We start from the raw sequence: 16,841 nt of genomic DNA on the forward strand, positions 1-16,841 counted from the left end.
AAGAATATCTATGGAAAAAAAACAGTGGTAGCTTTACTAGACTGCACACAATATCTAAGTTAAAGGGAAAACTATGATAAAATGTTATCAATTTACAGAAACTGCAGTATGTTGAAAAAATACTGTAGTAAATACACAGTGAATTTACAGCTATGAAATTCCCCCAATGTCACCAGTTACCTCCTCTTCAGCTCAATATACATTGTATTGCTGTTCTAACACTTCACTGGAACTGTGCACCTGATAAATCCTTGTTTTGTTGTTGTACCTATATCTTATTTGGTTTTTTAAAAATGTACCTTCATTCATTTTCAAATTTGTTTTATGAAACTATTAAAAAAATAATTCAAAGCATCTAAACATCAAAAGCAACACTGCTTATAGGATTTTCCCATAATTTAAAGAATGATTTCTTGGTAGAAAGGAAATTGCCATATTTAGCAAAATTTTCTCTACATCTAACCTTGGAATCTACATATAATATTTATTTTGTCACCTCATTGATGAAATTCTGAAATATTTTAAGTAAATTGGGAAAACTGGAATTGCCTTTAGTGGAACTACATTACACTCAACATTTATTATGGCAAGATTGCAAAATATATACATGAAAGTCCACTACTATGGTTGAAGATTCTGGTCAATTCTGATCTATTACTATAATAAATCCTTATTTTTAATTTTATAGAGCACCACCATTGATTTGTATTTAAAAATTTATTATTTAAACTATTTCAAATGCTTTGATAACTTCTTAAATTTATAAATACCACTATCAGGTATTTGGCAGTTGACCGACCCAACCATCAGACATTAACTGTGTTAATCTGCTACTTGCAATGGTTTAGAAAGACTAATTTCCTACAGAATTTTTGAATTATTTTTCCAATCTATAAATAAAAAAATTGGTATGTGGAAGCTCTTTCTCTGGTACTTATTGATGCATTTTGCTTCTTTGCTAGAGTTAATCATTAATGCTCATAGTAAGACTTCCCATATGCATAACGTACAGCATTGATAAATTTAAAAATTGTTATGTTTGCTTTCATTTTTATGAGGTATCTATCTTTATTTAAAAAAATAGATTGCAATTGTGGTATTTGTACATGATGTTGTGTATATAATACTGACAGTTCTGCACAAGAAAAATTTTGTTTGTTTAAAATCAGTAATGGTAGGAGAGAGGTCATGAAAGCTTTATCATGCATGTGCTCTGGGATCTATTCCCAGGCTTACCATTAGTACCCACTGCAATCCTTAAAAAGCAACCTGACTGCTGTGTCTTCATTTCCCTTTCTGTACCCACACTGCAGAGTCTTTACATGGATTTCTAAAGCCCTCATTCTCATGGGACACTGCAGTCACTACATGTTAGGTCACTTGTACTCCCCCCCAGTCATACAACAGGGGTTCTATGTCTGCATAACTCCAGCTTTTCCAACATGAGAACTAATTCTACAAGCCATTCTCATGACAGGTAAATTAAACACAGTAATTACTATTACAGATGGTGACATCGACTATAAGCTCGAATAAACCAAAATAGGGTAGATTAAGATCAGATATAAAGAAGAAATTATTCACTACAAGAGTAGCAAGACACTGAAAGAGGCTGCAAAGGGAAGTTGTGGATGCCCCATCCCTGAAAGTGCTCACAGCCAGGCTGGATGGGCTCTGAGCAGCCTGGTCTAGTGAAAAGTGTGCCTGCCCTTGGCAGGGGCGTTGGAAATAGATGCTCTTTAAGGTCACACACAGACCCATCTATGAAACAGCACACTATTTTAATGTCAAATATTTATTTTAAATATAATAACAGAAAAATTAATAAATTTAAAGGTAAACATTTTAAAAAATCTAATGCAAGATGATAACTTGTAAGGAGGCCAACATACTGCTGTTCTACTTTAAACATTTAAGTGTTCTTTTCAGGTTGAAATCTATATGACACTAATTTCCTATTTTCCTGCAAGTCACTGATGAACAGATTATTGACTTTCAACATGTGTTACAAAATTCTGTGAAGACGTATAATCTGTCTTACTTCACAAGCAAAAGCCATCTTTCAAATTTAAATATTTGGAATAGTGATTCACATGAATGTCAGTGGATGGCTATCCACTTGAAAATGAGAATAAGATTAGCAACAATATCAACAACAATTTTAAGATATTTTGAACACTGCTTTCTAAAAGTATTTTACTCTGTCTTACCTAAAGATCTGTATCTTACTGTATCTGACATAAGTAAACATTTTTAAAAAGATGAAGTCATAAAATTTACTACTATGAAAGATTTACTACTATGTTTCCAAAGAGGAACATTATTATATTTATAATTAATACTATTAAAAAATCAATAATTAAAATAACTGAAAACATAAACTTATAAAAACAGGAAGATTTCATCAATACAAAAATTTTTCATTATTACTCTAAAACTGTGTTTTAGTGCTTTAGCTATGAAAAAGTTCCCTTCATGTCTTCAATTTGTCTTCCTGTTATAAGTGTTTAGATTTTTGGAAGACCACTTAGCAGTCCAGAAGTTCTGACCATAACAACGTATGTTGTCCAACTATAGCCTATAGGTTGGAACTTGGAGATTTTATAGATGAATTGTCAAATATTAAGTTAGATGTGCACAGTTAGATGTCACAACTCACTATAAGCACTTCTCTAAACATTGCAGTTTTCCTCAAAGTGAGTTTCTAACAATTTACTTTCTCCTTAGTAACTGTTTTATATAAAAGGCATCTACAAATAGGTCTTTCTCTTCAGAAGGTGTCAAAACAGAGAAGACAAGAGGTAACATGTACAAGTTGCACTGGGAGAGATTTAATATCAATATAAGGAAGTTTTTACAGTAACAACAACCATTAACTGGAACAGCCTCCTTAGAGATGTGCAGCCTTTCAGGAGCAAAGGAGCAGGGTGTTAGATAATGTCATCTTGGGTCCCTCTGCCGTGCAAATTTGGACCAGGTGATCATTCAAGGTCATTTCCAACCTGGCCTTCCAGGCTTTATGATTCTGTGATTCTACTTTAACATCTTCAATAAATACTACCTCACAGATCTCTGCCTGATTCATTTGTACTCTTAAGAACACATAATGCAATTCAATACCTTACTTAATTGTATGTGTATATTTATTCAACAGAAGTTCAAAAGAATTATTTCATTTTTTACATGGATAAATCCATTTATGGATTACTTAGTTATTTAGAATGACTGAGTTACATGTTTCTGAATAAAAGTACTGTAAAAGCATTCCTACAAACTAAAATTACCTCAGAGATGCAGCAAAACTCTGTAAACACATGGAAAGACCTGATTGTGAGATAGTGTATAAGCTATTTTTACAGTATGTTGACATCTTGAGGTCAGTAAGTATCTGAGGAGGCTGAAATATTCCCAAATGACAGTAAGATAATGTTCCCTTTTTGTCCTCTTTTAGTCTTTCATGTAATAAGAAAACTATATCAGTGAGCACACAGCTATCTTAAAAGTGACAATACATACTTGTGGAAAAGCTTTTTACTTATACCTTCTTTAGAATGACCAAAAAATGGCTATCAGGAAAAGCACAGTTGACTACATATAATTTCTGAAAGATGGTAACATGTCTGACTGTCCCTGAAGTCTTGTTTGAAGACAGAGCAATTAAGAGACTTTCACAATACAAGACCATAAAAATTATTTACCTCTACAGGGGAAGAAGCAAAGAAGGTGACTTTAAGTGGTGAAAAAAACTTTGAAATGATCTATTTAAGAGGGAGTCTTGGCATGGGAGAAGGCAATGGCTGCATTAGAGAATCAAAATCATCAAGACTGTGAGAACTTCTGTTTGGCATTATTCCCAGAGCAGAAGCCATACAAATAAATTCCTTACCATAGGCTTTATCCCAAGCAGGGGAATTCTTTTCCCTCACTAAGCTCTTTCCTTCAAATCTGGGTCTGACAAAACTCAAATAGCAGTATCTTTCATAAATGGTTTAAATTACATCATCAGTTTAAAAGAAACAAAAGACTCCCATTAAATGTCTCTTCTATCTGTCACTATGATTAGCAAATAAGATCATTCCTACTGAAAATTATTACGAAAACCACATATACCTTTCTCTGTTTCTTTCAAACTTTTTTTCCTTTTCATTTGGCAGCATCTCTAACATGTTTTTCAATACTAAAAACTACAATTTTATTTTCATTGCCATGAATTAAGGTAAAATACACAAAGGAGAAGAGTCTAATATAAGTGGCAGATCAAAGGGAGAAGAAACACAATGTTATAAATCCAAACAAATTTCAGATTGCAGGAGCAGGACTAGCTCTTGAATGCGATTTCCACTTAATTTCTCATACCCTTTAAATTGTTTATATTTCAGCAGCAAGAGAGAAAACAGAGTAATTTTCTCAGAAAATGCTGTCACAAAAGCAATGGAACAATTACTGCATCTCCCTCTCTTCATCTTAGAATCAATACACAAAACAGCAAAAATTCTTTTAAATAATATAGTTTAGGAATACAACAATGAACTAACTGTACACCAATGCCCTGTTTTTTTCTGGGATAGACTTAATTTTCTTCATAGTAGTTGGCATGTGCTGTTCTGAATTTATGCTGAAAACTGTGGATAATATGGGCATGTTCTAGTTATTGCTGAACAGTACTTAAGTATTTCCTGCTTCTCACACTGCTCCACTAGCAAGTAAACTGGGGGCACAGGAGGAGCTGGTAAGGGAGACAGCCTGGTCAGCTGACCTCAAAAAACCAAAGAAACCAACCAAAAAGAAAGGCTGGAACACCTGCCTCCTGACAGGATGCAGCAAATCAATCTGTTATTTTGCTTTGCTTGCACCTGCAACTTTATCTTTTAAGCTGCCTTTATCTCACTCCTAAGCTTTCTCACTTTTGACCTCCTGATTCTTTTCTCCATTCCACCAGGGTGGAGGAGTGAGTGGCTGTGTTCAGCCAGAACTGCTGGCTGAGGTTAAACCACAAATACTGGCATTTCCATGGAATCCAAAACTTAGTTGTGAGACTAGCTTTTACAGAAATCATTAAAATAAACCTGGAACCCAAGGCTCAAGATAGCTCAGAATATTTGCCTCACCTATTTCCAGTATACAATTTTTCATATATATATATATATATATATATCTATATATATATATATATATAGATATATATATATAGATATAGATATAGATATAGATATAGATATATGGAACAAGATGTTTACATCAGGATTTATTCAGAACACTGCTGCAAGTCCATTTACCATTTATTCTCATTATTTCTAAGGGCTCAGTTAAAAAAAGCCAAAACACAATAAAAAATATTCAACATGAGCAACTTGTGTTCACTTGCTAGGTCCTTTTCAGCTTATCACCTCCTTTCATTTTTTGATCAATTGCAGAATGTTAAAAGTTGACCCTTCCCTCAAGCTGGTGTAAAACTCAAAGCCCTATCAAATATTAGCTTTTCAAATAAGAACTACTGTATTTTTCTCAACGTTTACAATTTTTTTCTTCAAATCTCTACAAAATCCTTGCTACAATTCCTAAGTCACAACAGAACACAGAACTGTTACCTGTAAGGATGGCCATTAAAGCCTCATTATTTTCTTTTGACAATTTGCTCTACTTATGTATTTCTTTTCTCATTTTACATTGAATCATAGAATATCTCAAGTTGGGAGGTACCTATAAAGATCAAGAAGTGCAACTCCCTGCTCCTTGCAGGACTACCTAAGATTAAAAGCATCCAGAACACTGAGAGGCTTAGTACCATGACCACTTTCCTGTGCAGCTTGTTCCAGAGACCAACCACTCAGTGAAGAACGTTAGTTAAACGTCCAGTCTCAATGTTACATCCAAGACCTTGGTGGGATGAAAAGTTTTTCCTAACCTGCCTCTTGGAATTCCTAGCCTGCCTCTTCTGTCTTGGAATTTCCAATTTACTGTCACTTCCTGTTGTGTCAAGATCATTGGCTACAAAATAATTTGAATAACAAAACCAATGAAGGAAAAAAATTATTTTAGTTTCAAATATACAAAACATGACAGAACTAGCTCTTTGATGATAATTTCCATGTTGATTTCCATGGGGCCAACCTTGTAAGTAGTATTTCTAGACATTAATAACATATAACAACATTCTGCAAAAAAAGCAGTACGAAATCAGAAGTTTTCAAAATAAAATGAAGACAATTTTCATGACAGAAATGGAAACTAAAGAGAAAGGTTTTTGAGTTTATCATGTTACCTTCTTCCAGGATGGGTCTCAGCACAACAAATGGGATTTCTTGCAATGGTTCCATGTGTTTGTGTCCAGCACTCATAATCTTTATCTGGGGCAAGCAGACAACAAGGGTGCCAGGCATACTGGCCTGCCCATGGTACCAGTTCCGCACAGTCCCAGGAATGTCACCTGACACAATAGTACTGGGAGAAGGCAGGCTGTCATTGGGAAGGAATACACAACAAGACTGCACTTCAAGCTGAAAAAACAAAGCAAAGACAGATTCTCAGAAACAGATTATTTTCCCCCTCACTGTGTATTCATATTAGTACAAAATCTGAAGTTATTCATCCATCACAGTTACTGAAAATAGTCTTACCTTCTAGTTGAATTAAGAGAAAAGATGACGCAAAATGCTGGGAAATAACATATGCTAATAAATTATGATTATAGAAGGGGAGAAAGCAGAAGGATGTTTTTTCTGTGTACATTCATCAGAAAAGTGTTGCCATATAAAGTGAAAATACATATATCTACATTTCAACAGCTTTGTACAAGTGCAATTCAGTCAGAGAATGTTCTGAATGAGAAAGCCCTCCACTTTTTACCTTTCATTAGCTTTGTTAGCAATAGCTAAGTCTCTAGAACTAGCCAACATTTTATATGCTCTTACTTTCTATAAAGAACTGATTCAGGGAAAATTCTGCCTCTGCTTAATAAGCAACATAATGAGCATGTACAAAAAAGGTAATCATTAGAAAAACTATGAAAAACACAAACTTTAGAGAAAAAACTGACTTTCAAACAAATGGAGAGGTGTATACATTAAACAAAGAGAAGGAGATAATAATAAATTGATACTTTTATCCCCTTTTCAATGCAATTCAGAAGCAGTACATATGGTTTCATAGGAAATAACATTTTTTGTTCTTTATTTTCAGTGCCCTGGAACATGTCTGACCATTTTGCCATCTTCTTAGGAGCTTCTAGTGATGTAGAGTGAGCCCAAACCAAGAACTCGACTTATCACAACTTCTTAACTCAGAGGTGATGTAAGCTGGGGACTGTTAGTCTTCCTTGGCTCTTACAAATACCATTCTGGCACCTGGATATCAAAAGGCTCCAACAGCCTGCACACTCGAAAGCTTTGTTAAGCAAATACAAGCTATGATTCAGTTCCTTGCTTCACATTGCTTGGAAAAACCTAGCATACAAATTGCTGGACAATATCTTATTTGTAGATGTGATAAAAACATTTGTTTGCTGCAAACTTAGGTAACACTCTTTTGGTTTGACATTGTTAAAGACAGCACAGCTTAAAAGCAAAAACCAAGATTTGTACTTCATACTCTCCCCTGAAGGATATTAGGTCTTTAGGACCACAATAGTGATTTGTAATAGAGCAGGAATTCCACAGCACTGTAAGTACTTTGCCAGCCTAGTGAGTATACAGATATTCATTTTTATTTCAGCATTTTTGTACCCTTTTGCTTAGACAAACTGACAAGAATTCACTGCAGAAAAATATAAGTAGAATTCTGCAAAAATAAATACATTGGTTCATGAAGTTTGTGTTTGTTTCTGGATTTAGAACTGTTTGAGTTGTAAAATGAAGCTAATTACATCTTTGATAAGTAGTTTATTGATCCAAGGTTGCTGAGTGTACTTTATTTATACTGAATGAAAAGCTTGGGTGTATTGTAACAGATGTAACAGATTTGGATTTTTTTAATGGTAAATTAGTCTCTATGTCAATCTGCAAAGATTTTTACAGTGACACAGATCTTGTTCTGGTCTATTAGTAATAGGCTGTAGGTCAAATCATTGTGGGATAATGATAAATAGATGACAAAAGCACTTATGAGCAGTATAACTATTGTTTTATCCATGCATTTGCTGAGTAAACAGTTTATTAAAAAATCACCCATTCTTCATATACACACACACACATATATATACACACACATCTATGACGATTAATGTCAAATGCTGCCTGGATATACAAACCATGTGGTAATAATCCAGAAATTCCACCAACTTGAAGAGATACTATACTCCATCACATTGCCAGCAGCAGGATCTATAGGGCATGTTTTACAAAGCACTCTCAAGAACAGATCTCAATACTCAGTAGAGTTTTGCACTTCATTTACAGGTTAATACAGCTTTGTACTAAAGAAAAGTTCTTCCAATCACATTTGGTTTATTTTACTTTGCTGTATCGAGAATACTGAAGTAGAATCACACAAGTTTCACCCCTTTAAATTCCTGATGGAAATTCCTTTTTTACAAAAGCAGCTCTTTGCTACTCATTTCAAACAACTGAATGGGAGTTGGACCATGAATTTTGTTGGGCTTTAAATGGTATCATCAGGCCTCCATATGTGTGATGGATACACTGAGCCCCCTTAACCAGACCTGCAGTAGCTCAGTACAAGCTCCAAATGAGGTAAAAGCCTGAGCTGTAGCCAGGTCAAGAACTCCAGGAAACCCACAAAGAGCAGAGTGACCCAATGAGCATAACGCCTGATCATGTGAATAACACTTGAATGTGTTTTTTCCAAGACTCAGTTATCAAAGAACAAAGAAAGCTGTGAGTACAAGGAGTCTCTTGCACACCCTTCCCATTGCATGCAGTTTGACTACAAGCCAACAACAGCCTAAGTGAACTGCCTTTGAGCTCTCCCTGCCAGGATGCCTGCACAGCAGGGATCTCCCCTTGAGCTGGGACACCTTTCAAGGCTCTTCTGAGAGGCAGAGAGGCCTTTCTACTAACAACAGATCTCTGGATGAGTTCAATTCAAACTTTCCCTAAAGTGCAACTGGTCTGCACACCAGTGACTCTCCCCTTGAGCTGGGATGCCTCCCAGTGTTTGGGATTCCTTATCTGAGACTGAGTATTCTTTCTGTAACCCAAGGCAGAGAGATCCCTTGCCTGCAATAGATCTGGTAAGCTGCTGATAGCATGGTAAATTAATATTACTGAAATCCATGTAGGTAATTCCTTTAGACAGACTGTTGTCAAAGTCCAAGACTAAGACTGGACCTAAGCTTCATCAGGAGTTCAGAAAGCAAGGGATCCACTCTGTATTTCATGACTCAATGAAAGGACTTTCTTACTCTTTGTATTTCTTCTCTTAGATATAAACTGTTGTCCAGATCAGATCCAGCTGCACCTAAGCCACAGCAGAGATCTGGCAAGCAAGGAAGTCCAGTCTGAACTTCATGACTGAGCGCTTGGGTTCCCTTACCCTTTTCCATCTTTGGCCTCTATGTAAATAATGCCAGATTTATTCAAATTCTATTTTCCCTTGTATATTTTGACCATTAGTAAATGATAGAGTGAATCTTGCTATTGATCTTCACCAAGTTACACCTTTATGAATTCATATTAAAATCTCCTTTGCTAATGCCTTTGATGATGATTATTTAAGTTACTCTAAATCACTCATTCATGACAAATTGGTGCAGTCAGCAGGATCCTAGATCTGGATTTGCTAAAAATTGACAACATGTAATACTACAGAATTGCTTACAGATATAGTTGGCTTACCTGCATTTCATTTAAAGTTTTATATGATTAACAAATTTTGCAAAACATTACTGCAAGATTTCAAAGTCCAATACAATGAATATATGGCAAAAGTCCACATTTTAGAGCAAATTATGCCATGATTATAATCACACAAGAAATCACCAACTTGAATGCACAAAGGCCCAATAAGTGCAAAACTGAGCTGCACCTGTTGAACTTCTTGGAGGCAGATTCACAACGATCAACTTCAATGGAATTTGTGTACATTTAACTCGCAGAATCTGGAAATTTGCCTACAAGTTCCAGTGAAGGAATGGAAGGGTACACCTAAAACGATAGAATTATATGCTGGACAAAAGTGAGAATGTGTGCTACAGATTGCTTCACCAATCGGAAAGTGTTTCAAAATATATGTAATCCAAATTCTTAAAATTAAACTACATCAATAGCATATATTAAAGCTATCATATAAATCTTTTTACACTTTTTAAATAACTGTTAAACTGTGTGCCTAAAATTGTGAATTTAATGTAAGATGTGACTGATTTATGTAACTGAATATAAATCTGCAGCAGTAAATCTTGCATTAATGTAAGGATCTGACAATCCAAGGGAAAGAAAATGAAGTAATCTGCCAGTAAGAAGTCCTCAAGCTGGGGGTCAGATCCTGTTCATGGAAACCATCTGGTTGGGACCCTCCAAGCCACACCAAACACAAATGATCTTTTAAAAAAATATCCTATTCATTAATGCTTCGCAGCTGCACTGAGTGTTACTTCATTTTTCCATGGCAACATCCTTTCTGTTTCAAGGATCTGATTTCAGTTTTGGTAGCAACATGTTCGTTTGCCAATACTGAACACATTCATGTGTTAAAGAGAACGAATTATTACATTCTTGAAACAGGATCACCCCTTATTTTCATTTCTATAATGTCAAGGCCTATATATGCTAAATAATGTACACAAACGATAAACCAATGAAGCAAGTAGTATTTTCCCTTCTACTTCTAAAACTTTAAGTAAAGCATAACTCTATGCTCTACACTTTTACAAACATGTAAGCCTCAAAATGTCCAACGACTCTTGCATAAAAAGAAAAGTATTAGGTTACTGGAGTATTTTTAATTCTTATTTTATAGAAAGGAATGTTGTTCACTAGAGAGAAGAGTGAAATAAATACTGCTGAAAAATTAGGTCTTCCTAACTGAGGAGGGCGGGTTGGAGGGAAGAAAAAAAGCCAGTGACTGCCCAAAAGTGCTATGAAGAGGGACAAGTTGTTCAAGTCTTTTCAGCCTTTCATGATAGTAATAACATAAGATTCCCTTTCATAACCCACATTTAACAGCTACATAATTCAATTAGAGGTACTGGAGATTTTCTACAAGGCGACATTTGCATGAGCATGTCTCTCCAGGGAAGTTGCCTTCCTCTGAATTAGTCATCAACCCTCATAGGCTCTCAGCAGCAAGGCAATGTGTTTTTCTGGGTACAGAATAACATCTTGCAATGACTCCCCAGGCTGCAAAGAATCACTGCTTACACACCTCGTGTGAGGGTCCTGGTGCACTCAGTATTGTAAGACTCTAGCCCAGCCTCCAACACCCAAATTTGTTCTACCATTCAGACCATCCGCTGCTGAGCCAGACATGCAGTGTTTGTTACAATTGAGCAGAAATTCTTGTTTTGAAGGTAGACAAAAGTAAAAATGGTATAAATGGAAAGCAGAACACATAAGAAAAGGAACTAAGAGAGCAGGCTACCTGTACATAAAAATGACCCTAATAAGGATCAGATATATTTTCTTTGACCAATTAAAACACAGTGTCATTGTGTTTCACAATATTCCTGTTCCTTCCCAAGAAAACTTTCAAAACATTTTAAAAGGTTTTATTTAGTTACCGAAAGCACAAATTTTTGTTGGCTTGTGGTAAGTAACCAACTTAAGAAATAATCCTATCTCATAATTGCCAAAAAACTGCTGAGAGCTGTAACTGCTAAATTACAAGTCAGAGAATCTCCTCCTGATCCCTGGACAACGACACAATTCAAAGAACAGGAACACTTATCAAATCTGTCCTCCCCTTTCTTGCCTTTCATTGTTTCACTTTGTCAAAAATTTTTACAAGTTATACGCATTAAAGAAAATAAAATTTTCAGTAGTTTCAGGAAAAGGATTAATTTTTTTCAAATAAATTCAAGGATATTTAAAGACATGTGACATACCTAAGTTTTATATGTAACAATTACATTATTATGTAGCTGGCACTTGTTGCAACATTACTCATTAATTAATTTATTTTTAATACAGATCCTTCATTGTTCTCAATGGAATTCAGCATTAACAGCCAATTAAAAATAATTGTGTTTATACTGCTTCACAATTTTAGCAACTATTAATATGAAGAACATGTGAAAAATGAGTATTACCTTCCTACACACAGTAACTGCCAAAAAGACTTCAAGGCATATAAAATCCTACAACAACTAAATAATAAACCAACTTTTTATAATTAAATATGCAAGCCTTTTCATTTAAATACCACTACTCCAATGCATAAAACCTTCATGCAATATTCTATCAGAAGCAAGCCAGGGCTAGGGCTAAGCAAGTACCAGCTTTGGATCCAAAATAAACTTTCCAGTTACTTTGGTTCCAAACACATTTACTTACTCTAACTTCCACTAAAAGAATAATCCTTTGATGATTTTAAGTTATGAAGCTCAGTTTTATCTGACGACAACTACAGACTTTTCTGTTCTAAAATCATGTAACTAAAAGCTCCAGGAACATGAAAATTAGCTTTAGAAAAAAAGCCACAGGGTCTAAATGCTCCAGCATTTAACCATTAACCAGACAAATTATTCTAGAAATTTCCCTTTTTCATGCCAAATAATAATACAGAGACTCTGTAAAAACATCATTTAAATATAGTTATACATGTTTAATAAAATGCACATTATGTATAATAAAATAAATATACTTGAATTGCAATACAGAGTCATGATACTCACTTTCTCACCCTTTATATATTGCCTTGCACAAATTTCCCATTTGGGCAGGTATTGAAAGAAACAAGCTATATATATGGCATTTGTGCTGAAAACCATAATAAATTAGACATAGGGACGACTAATAGTAATAAAAAGAACAGCGAACATGTCTATAAATCCTTCATATTTCACAAGAAATAACTATTGCATATTTGTGTGGAAGCATGGTCTTGAAATTTCCTGCAGTGCTTCCTTGGAGTCTGTTGAAATGTTTCTCTGATAACATGTAATAAACTCCTGGGAAGGTACTGGCAAGTACCTTACAAAGTACAGTTAAAGAATAAGGATGAAACAAAGGGTGTGAGCTACTGTATGAATTCAAAGGGCTGTTTAATTTCAACATAGATAAAACCAAAAAATATCATTTCATAGTCGTAATGCTGAAAATAGAAACGATGACTTTCTATTTACAGAAACCTGTATAAAGCAAGTAAATCTAGAACCTCAAGCACCAGAAAAAGTACCCAATACAAAAAATCCTCTGCCAGTATGAGCCCTATTCTGTATGTTAGGTAAGAGAAATAGGTATTTAGGAATTACTCTCTGAGACAACCCCTGCCTATCACTGCCATCAGTCTTCATCTCCACAGAAAGAAACAATACCTTATTTTCCTATCTTGTAACACACAAACTTTATGGTTGGTGCTTTATTCATTCCTCAAAACTAATTCAATTTGCTGGTTGCTCACAGCAGACATGTGCCATGAAAAATGTGGGAGCAGAGTACTGCAGTCCTGATTCAGCTTTCCCCTTTATAAAAGACCCAGCTCTGCCTCTTTGCCATTATTATATTATTACTTTTATAGTGACTCAAACTGTAAGCTGCATTTATATAGGGAGTCTCACTGTGCTAGAGTACCAGCCAGACACATAACAAAAACACACTGCTTCCTTCAAATAGATAACAAATTCTCTCTCTTATCTACACATTTTAATCTACAGTGGTGAGAACATTAGAAAGAAAGGAAAATAAGCAAAATAGTCATGAAATAATGATTAAAGAGAAAGCTGAAAATGAAATAGATTTAATGGAAAACATCTCAACTTCACTATGTTCTGCAATCAGGTGACAAGTCTCAAGTTCTTGCTCAGGCAAAACCCGAACTTTTAAACTTTATAAAACTGTGAATTTTAAGTACTTTTTACATGAAAGAGGAGTGACACAGACACACATTCTGGGATGAGCCTGCATATTATCAAATATGCTGCTTGATAGGAGGAAGGAACAAGTATTTAACAATTACTTTCTGTAATAATGACAAAAAAACTTGCCAAAAGTTGTAATTAAGACTTTTCTTTGGCAGTTTTTTATGAATGTATAGTTCAAGAGGCACAGGTCATAATAATTCCAAACTAGAATAATTTCTCAATAAGCACTTGATAAGTACCGGGAACAATTCAGTCATAATTCTAGCACTTCTAAGCCATCTAATATTTGTTCCTGCAATCTCAACATTGGAGTCCTAATATGGCATCTATAATTCTACACAAAAACTGTTTTTACTGATCAGCTGCTACAATCTAGAGCAGTATAAACCAAAATTATTTATTCCCAGCTGCCATCTCCTTGTCCTTCATGAAAAAGCAGGCAAGTAAGCTGCTGAGACTTCACTGTGTAACAACAGCAATTGTATCATACACTTCAGGAAAATATTTATCTTACACACTTTCCTGAAATAGTTTTAGAAAAAAAGCATTCTGCAAATCTAACTGCAGTGTTTGTGATGCAGAAAAGTGTGACAAGCAATTTTTATTAATATAATTTTTGAAGGATCTTTCCCTTTAAATACAAAACAGCATTTCAAAACCTAATATTTTAAAACCAAAGCATTCTTTGCTTAATTTACCCAAAAATCTTACTTTATTTTTCATTCTCTCAGACTTTGAAACTACTGAAATAAGACAATAAAACTTGGTAGCTCCTTTAAAACCTCTCTAATAAAAAGCACTAGGATGCAGAAAAAGTATCATAAAGTCTGGAAACACACAGGGGTTTTTTTCACTTCCTTTTCATCTTACCTGAAGTGTAAGGCACTTAACTGCATTCCACACTATTCCAATAAATTCTTTCATCCTTTCCTCAGGACTTCTGCAGTTTTCAGATGAGTTCAGCACAGTTTTCACAGGGAGTGACAAAGGACGAGATTCTAATGCAAACAAAAAAACTCAGTTACAAAAAGAAATCTAAGCAAATAATATACTTACTGATAGCAAAGAAAAACAACTACTGTACATTCAGAAAGTCTTTCTCTCACTGTGTATATCTCATTAGGCACATAATAATTATGCTCACTAGGCACATAATAATAATGTGTCTGTATTAGTTTTGAACTTGTCAATACAACAGCACCAGTTGAGCCTTGTGAGAAATACAACACAAGAAAATTAAATGTTCCAACTTCTTCAACATGAACTGCTAAGAAAATATTATGAAAAATGTTTGACTTAAACAAATTAAGACAGTTTTCAAAGTGTGATAACCTATTTGATGATGCAGTTGAAATTCAAGAGGTTTTCACATACTTTGCTGCCGGTGTCATCTAAAGGTATCACCTTTCTAAAATTGTAAGAAATGACAGACCACACTAAATAACAGCCTTTAATTAGTTTTCTTTGAAAAAATCCCTTTAAAAATTTGAGTATGCATCAAAAAAAAAGGCATAGAAATTAAACTATTTTCTTACTTTGTCAAATTTTAAGGCAGTAAAGTATGAAATATTTCAGCAAAATTCATTGTTTTCTAATAAAAAGAGACATTTCCTTAAACTGTTATTTAAAAACATGAATATGAAAAGATTTTAGAAATATTAAATTAAATATAAGCATATTAGAACTTCAAAACTGGACTGTGAGTGGTGCAGAGTTCCTTCTGACATGTTTCACAGAATATCCACCTCACTGTGTATTGGGATACCCATAGAACAACCATCAGCTTATTTGATATTTCTAGTGTTGTCCTACATGTTGTTGAGCTGATAAAACTGCAGGAATAAATTACAAAGACTTCATGACTTAAATTTAAACTAAATTGAAATCAGTGTGTGACAATTTATGTCTACCAATTTTACAGCTAGGAGAAATCTGTGGCATGAAAATCACAGAAGAATTCTTAAGACAAAATTATGTTATCAATTGATCTAAGGAAAGCAAAAATACCTGGTCCTTGATATGCATCACTGGTTCTTCAGCAATGCAATGGACATGGGAAGATTTAAAACTGAAACATCTAAGTTGTGACCTTTTGCCAAGAGAATGCAATGTTAATGGCACTGGATGAATTAATCTGTGACATTTTCCCCATCAAAGCTAGAGTTCACTAACATTATCAGAAAAAATCCCTCAACAAACAGTAGTTTTAATCATCTTAAAGAGAAATGGTCACTTCATTGAACTGATGGAGAATCCAAAGATTCAGAGAGGTCGTCAAAAGAGTGAAAGAAGATTTTTATGGCTGCAGGATAATTAGTCCCCTCAGAGATTCCTGGCTCCAATTATGGATATGTTAGAAGGATAAGGAATGAAAACTGGATTGTGAGAGTGTAAAAAGCATGACATTTCAGGACTGTTTGTTGTCAGCCGCACTGGAGAGACAAACATGTAAATTGTCCATCTGGAGAAGCAGCATGCAATAGCTGTTTTATAACACCTCACATGGACAGCTTCATGCCATGATTATGTCCTCCATCCCCATTACAAATGGATTAAGTTAAAACTAAGAGATTAATTAGTCAAGGAAGAGCTGTTCTCCTTTAACTTATTGCCCCACCTCAATTCACACCATCTTCTGTGCAGCCCTCTGTGCAGTCAGGCCCTACACTACACATACACTACAAAGTAAGAATCAGGAACACTTGAGTACCAAGAAATATTAAAACAGGAGCCATTGAAGCACAGAAGTCTGTGGGTAAGGGTGAGAACAGCACACAAATCACTGTAAGACTCCAGGAATTTCACAGATAGGATGCTTCAGGTCAGGATGAGTAGGTAAATACTATGTAAACCTACATATTCTACA

The 16,841-nt window shown here is 34.8% G+C and overlaps 1 protein-coding gene across 1 annotated transcript in view; it reads right to left on the bottom strand.

Moving 5' to 3' along the window:
* The window catches only part of VPS13B (vacuolar protein sorting 13 homolog B), a 429,435-nt gene that overhangs the window by 199,609 nt on the left and 212,985 nt on the right, over positions 1-16,841 (bottom strand). The window contains exons 22-23 of the mRNA XM_058820123.1: positions 14,846-14,973; positions 6,263-6,497 (exon numbers count right to left, since the gene is read on the bottom strand). Of these exons, the coding sequence (XP_058676106.1) occupies positions 6,263-6,497; positions 14,846-14,973 (363 nt within the window). The remainder of the gene's footprint in view (positions 1-6,262; positions 6,498-14,845; positions 14,974-16,841) is intronic.

This window comes from Ammospiza caudacuta, chromosome 1 (assembly GCF_027887145.1).
Source record: "Ammospiza caudacuta isolate bAmmCau1 chromosome 1, bAmmCau1.pri, whole genome shotgun sequence".
Taxonomy (NCBI): domain Eukaryota; kingdom Metazoa; phylum Chordata; class Aves; order Passeriformes; family Passerellidae; genus Ammospiza; species Ammospiza caudacuta.